We start from the raw sequence: 6,230 nt of genomic DNA, 5'->3' as shown, positions 1-6,230 counted from the left end.
TCAAGTGAAAAGCTGTGGATTATTTTCATGTTTTTATCAGTTGCTCAGTCTGACGGCACCCATTCACTGCAGAGGATCCATTGGTGAGCAAGTAATGTAATGTTATTTCTCCAAATCTGGAAATCTTTGATGTCCGGAGTGTTTTTCAGCCAATTTTAATTTTGGAGTGTATTAATTCTTTTAAAACAAAAGCGAACCACAATGATTTTCTTTGTTACAAAGCTTTTTATTAAGATGTATTTTCATCATTTCTCCATGTTTATTTATTTTTTTACAGTAGTTAATGTGCAATTTTCTTTCTCGTTGGGTCACAGTAAAGGAATTCACAAAGTTATTGGCACTTGGAACACAGAGGAAACACTGGCATGTACTCGGGGTGGGGGGTACAGAGGGGTTTTGACATCAGTAGACGCTACTGCATTTGTTTCTGGGGAATAACATCTCATGCTGTGAGTGCACAACTAACAATCAAACTTCATTAGTGTTTCTATGTATAATGCACAGTATATATATATAGATTTGTATTTATATATGTATATTCATATATCTATACTGGAAAAAAAAAATAGCTGCAGGATCCCTGCGGCCACACCAGAGACATTCTCTCAGGAGCCATGCTGATGGAGCTCCCCGGCCCCTGGTGAGGTATGAATCTACAACATTCCATATTCAAAGTTGCCTCCATTTACATCTATTTCCCATAACACCATGTTCAAACAAATCTGAAGGGCAGCACCTCGAGGAGTCTCCTGCATCACATGACCTGTATCAGGGCACAGGGGCCAGGGAGGCATGGCTGAAGGTATCAGGAGGTAGATCCACACACCTGCTTGTGTGTGCGCACATGCATTGGTCTCTGGTGGGCAGGGATGTACAAAGAGCAATATATATTTTGAAATCTGTAAGAAGTCTTTGAGGTTGCCGGCAGCGCAGAAGCGCACAGAAAGGTGAAGTACATGGAGCGGCGGGCCGCAGCAGAGAGAGAGAGAGAGAGGAGTGTGTTTATACTGGAGGAGAGAATGCTGGACAGATGAAATAAGATTAACAGGCTGATAGACATCTTATTAAAAGTATAAAATGTACAAGATATCAGTTTAGGAGAGGTATGTCTTCATCCGAGGCTTTTTGATTGCATCTGTCATTGTTTTTCCTGTGTTTGTGCCTCTTCTGTCTCCCTAGAACTGTGAGGTGGGGTGAGCTTGGATATTTCTAGCATAAGTTGTTCACACAGAACGCGTTCTTGCACATAAAAATTTAGTGCTGAGAAATGAAACAGAACAGAGCATTGAAATGTGCTTTTTAAGGTAAAACGCTCAAACTAGTAGAACTATCTGCATCTAATTTAAATTCCAATACATATATTGAAGGCCAGTTTCTTTAATATGTCAACAAAAATCTAACAAATTTTGAACCTGGAAATTAGTGCATATTTAATTACACAATGCCTCTTATGATAATAATATTCCACAAAACAATGAACTGGTGAAGAATGGTGCAATTTATGATTTAAATGTATACCTTATTCACTAGTGGTGTCTTGCCTTAAAAGCTGAACTTGCCTTAATAGTCAAACGACTTTTTGTTAATGCGGCTTGGATGCACAAGATGCTGAAAAAGCAAGATGCTTCACAGTGCTCAAAGACATCTGCCTAGTGCATGTTTACATAGGACAAATTTCAAAAGCAGCACAATTAAATGAAAAGAAAAAAACAGCTCTGTGTGAACCAGCCCTAAGACTCAGAATTAAAGATATCTAACATAAAAAAAATTATAATAAAAATAGATACAATAGTCCCCGGTGCTCAATCGAAAGAGTGAGGGAGCTCAAGGTGCTAAGACAGGGGTCTTCAACTTATTTTCAGGCCAAGCACCCCTGATAGCTATTAGATAGAAATCCTGATAGCTATTCACAAATCCCTATTTTGGTTGTTTGTTAATAAAGTGTCATATTAAGTATCAAATGTTTTGATCGTCACATTGGTAAACACCAGCAGAGACAATTTACTCTAGTTCTGAATAAACGCAATAACATTTCCTTATATTTGGCAGTTTAAACACAATTTAAACAGTTGGCAAGGGATTATTAAATTAAAGATCATGTCAAATTACAAGAGTTTTCTAAATCTTTGCTGTCCCTTAATGGTCAAGAGAAGTAACTGCATTGGCAGTTTCCTTTTCTACCTGCAGCATTTATCAAGTCCGGCACCAGGTGGCACTCATCCATGTGCCATTCAACATCAAAAGTCATCTGCACCAGTAAACTAATTCAGTAACAAAAATGATATTTCTTTAAGACAGAAATAAGTAATAATATAGCTTGCAGTGCAAATAGACCACAACTCCCTACATCTATGCTGCTTCAACCTCATCCACCCTTTAAAAATGTCATTTTAATACAGTACATACGCTCTTAAGGCCCTCATATGCACTTCAGTCATATGCAAAGCAAAAATGTATAGCACTTCTCTTGCTCCTAGCTACTGTAAATGTCATGATGTTCCTTTACAAAGCACTTGGCAACTCTACAGTCTATGTTAAAAATTAGTAGCATCTCAATGGCCAAGCACTATTCTAGATTTGAACAAAAAATCATAGGTAATAAGAACAAAGGTATAGTTTGTCATGCATTTTATTCCTCTTTTCTTTTTTTAAGTTTTCATTTTATGTCTCAAAGCGTCCGAAGCATAACCTCATTTGTTCTGTTTGACGTTAGGGCTGGGCGATATGGGCAAAAATTCATATCTCTGTATTTTTTTGGCCGATCTCTGTATTTTCGTTTTTGTATTTTTAAAAAAAATCTGTATATTATATATATATATATATATATATATATATATATTTATTACGGTCTAATTAAGTAATGAGTCAAAGAGACTAGCTGATATTAATTCCTGTTATTTTGATATACTAGGATTAATAGGTAAAATATTATGTCTTATTTATGGCAAGAGATTTATATTCAACCATTGTTTTTTTTTTCAGCTATAAATAAACAGCAGAGAACAGAAACAAAGCAGAAGGCTCATGGACTCCTGACAGCAAAATGGAAATATTTCCATGACTTTATAACATTTACAGACGGAGAATATACCTGTGAAATGTAAGTTATGCATTCAGGAAGACAGCACATCTCAAACACATTAAACAGCGCGAGTAGACTATGTCTCTGTCAGCGGCACATGCAGCCTTTCTGTCAGAGCATCTGGCGGGCCGAGCCGCTTAAACTATGCGAAACTATAAACTATACCATGTCTTACCAGTTTTTAAAGGCCTTAATATGAAGCTTGTCACATGTTTAGAACAAATTGGATTATGCACTTTCTCCGCAGCAGCTCGGTCTGTGTCCTCCGCTATATTTTCAGATGCGCTCGTATCAAACTACTGTATATCGATATAAACGGTATTGCCTCATATCGAATCGCTTATAAAGAAAATATCGATATATCGTACAAACTCGATATACCGCCCAGCCCTATATTGACGTAGATGATTCTTTAGTATAACATACTAATAATACTGGAAGTTTAATTGCTAAATGAAAGGATTTTGCATGAAAGAGGGTTGAGGGTCAGGGGTTGAGATTCTACACGGGGTAAATCCACTAAAGTTCATCGAGTTCAGCGCACATTGTGTCCCCAATCTCGCCAATGCACCACTGAGCAGAACATATTAAGAAGTGATTCATGGGTTCAAAACATCACAAATCTAGCCCTCATGAACATGCATGCTGGCTGCTTCCTAAAAAAAACTCCTGGTCCCTCCCTGGGTGTCCAACATGATCTTATCAAGCTGTACATCAGAGGATCAGCTCCATGTACATTCTAACAGAATGAAGAAATGTTGACCGCTGTTATCTTTCTTTTTCTCTTTCATTGCGTTTCAAAAGGTGCAATGAGGAACAGTCCACCACAAAGCCATATTTATGCAGTCACCATCAATCACATTTATCTGTTTTTTGGACAATAGGATGCTAAACACACACACACACACACACACACACACACACCCCAACACACTAGTATAATTGTGTTCACATGTTGCAGTGTTCACTTTACATTTAACAAGTAACCCAAATATGGCCTTAAAGACAATATAAAATGACATTCGTAATACATTTTAATTACACAATGTTTTAGAATATGTTGAATATAATTACACAATGAATATTAGATATTAATGTTAGAATATAATTACACAATGTTTTGAATATTTAGTGAGAAACAAAAATGTAGGGCATTGAAACTAAATTAAAAGTAGCTGTTCTGAAACAAATTGGATCCAGGCATAAATGTGAATTTGCAGTTAGCTGCGAAGAGGATGAAAATGACATCCCAGGAATCAATATTAGCATTAGCATGAACATGATATAGTGTTTTCAGAGATGGAGCAAGTTATTACATTCTTTGAAATAACAAGCACTGAGAAATATGTTAAGGTCAGAAATGGCGACATATTTCTTCTGCATTGTGGCATTAATCGGAGTATAACAGATTACTGAAAAAGAAAAGTGTAGGGCGGGACTTGGTCATTTGTGCGTACAGATTCTTGTGAGTATAAGATCTATGAAGTTTTATACACAAACTGAGGGTGGGCGATATACCGGTAGACACGATTAACCGGTAGAATTTTGTCAATTGGTAGAGATTTTCAACTATCGTCTCTATCGCGGTTACATGCTCACGGGAAATTGCAGTGCTATGTGGTCATGAAAACATATCGTTTGCACACGTTTTTAAGCATTGCAGTTTAAAAACAAGTGATTTTAAGCCATTGAAATGCCATCAGCAGCGAAAGAGAAGTCATTTCGCTATATGCGCGCACTGTTTTTGAGTGCTGTCAGAAAGGCACACGCACGTGAAGACACTGCTCATAGAGCGCGGGAGTATTGAACTGAGTTATTTTTGCCACTGTATAGGCCTTGAACGGTTTAATACACACACTTCTATGTGTCAAAATGCCCATCTATGCAAGTATCCTCGTAAACAGTAATTTAAGTGAAAGCAAACAGCTGAGAAAGAAAACACAGTAACACTTTCTATGAAGCCCATATTTAGAATACATTATAAGGGTATTCTTAAGGCATTATAATGAATGCATAATGCATTATAGAAAAACCTTATAATATACTTTATCACCTTATGAATACTCATAAGAACAGTTTTAATGTTTTATAATATTTACTTATTTGTGGTTATAGCTTTTAAGAGTATGATAATTTATAACACAATGAACACGTTGCATCCACTTTTACAATGGATTATATTTCTCATAGTTATAATGTATTATAAGTCTCACATCTTGCCATCTTTCTTATGCTACTTTACTTAAAGCAATCAAAGACCACTTATAAGTATAGTAATAATAATAATATATTTTTCTCTCAAACAGCCATAAGATCAGATATCAGATCAGATGAATGTGTAATATGACACATTTGCTTTGAACTATTTTTATTGTAATATCAGTTTGATTATTTTGATGGTACCCTTTAGACAGCTGTTGATAAGTAACTCTGCAACTACAAGTCAACTAGCAGTCATTGGAGTATTAGTAGTATGTCTGCTAAATATATGCTAACACTTTATTTTGATGGTTCCCCAACAGACAAACTGACTATAAGTAACTTTGCAAGTATGTCAACATTCTACCAACCCTATCCTTAACCTAAGCCTACTAATACTCTAATGAGAGTTAGTTGATATGTAGTTGCAAAGTTGCTTATAGTCAATAGACTAAGGGGACCATCAAAATAAAATGTAACCTAACATATAACATTTAATTTTTTTCAGTTTAAATTATTAACTAGCTCACATCAAAGATATATAGTCCATTATAAATGTAAAAGTAGATTTATTATGGTGTTCATTGTGTGTTATAAATAATCATAATCTTAAAAGTTATAACCACAAATACGTAAGCATTATAATGTATTATAATTGTTTTTATGATTATTTATAAGATGATATAACATACTTTTTTTTTTATAATGCATTATGCATTCATTATAATGCCTTAAGAATACCCTTACAATGTATTATAAATATGGACTTCATAGAAAGTGTCACCGAAAACACATGTGTAGCAATATATTGGATCCGGGCAGCTCTTAAAGTGACAGCAGTCTAATAGTCCTGGTGTCTGCCATTCATGTTAATCAAACAACAAAAGAGAGAACATCTCCTACCATAGCCGCGGGAACGTATTTTGAGCAGGGGGGGCTGAGGGAAAAA

The 6,230-nt window shown here is 35.7% G+C and overlaps 1 protein-coding gene across 2 annotated transcripts in view; it reads right to left on the bottom strand.

Moving 5' to 3' along the window:
- Positions 1 to 219: 219 nt before the first annotated feature.
- LOC107751113 (nucleus accumbens-associated protein 1-like) overlaps positions 220 to 6,230 on the bottom strand; it is a 17,187-nt gene continuing 11,176 nt past the window's right edge. For both annotated transcript variants that reach the window (XM_016566717.1, XM_016566718.1), the window contains exon 6: positions 220 to 1,022. In XM_016566717.1, coding sequence (XP_016422203.1) covers positions 806 to 1,022 — 217 coding nt within the window. In that variant the 3' untranslated portion in view covers positions 220 to 805. The remainder of the gene's footprint in view (positions 1,023 to 6,230) is intronic.

Source organism: Sinocyclocheilus rhinocerous, unplaced genomic scaffold (genome assembly GCF_001515625.1).
Source record: "Sinocyclocheilus rhinocerous isolate Xijiao unplaced genomic scaffold, SAMN03320098_v1.1 scaffold1413, whole genome shotgun sequence".
Taxonomy (NCBI): domain Eukaryota; kingdom Metazoa; phylum Chordata; class Actinopteri; order Cypriniformes; family Cyprinidae; genus Sinocyclocheilus; species Sinocyclocheilus rhinocerous.
The sequence above is the reverse complement of the archived record's forward strand: the minus strand, read 5'-3'. Positions and strand labels throughout refer to the sequence as shown.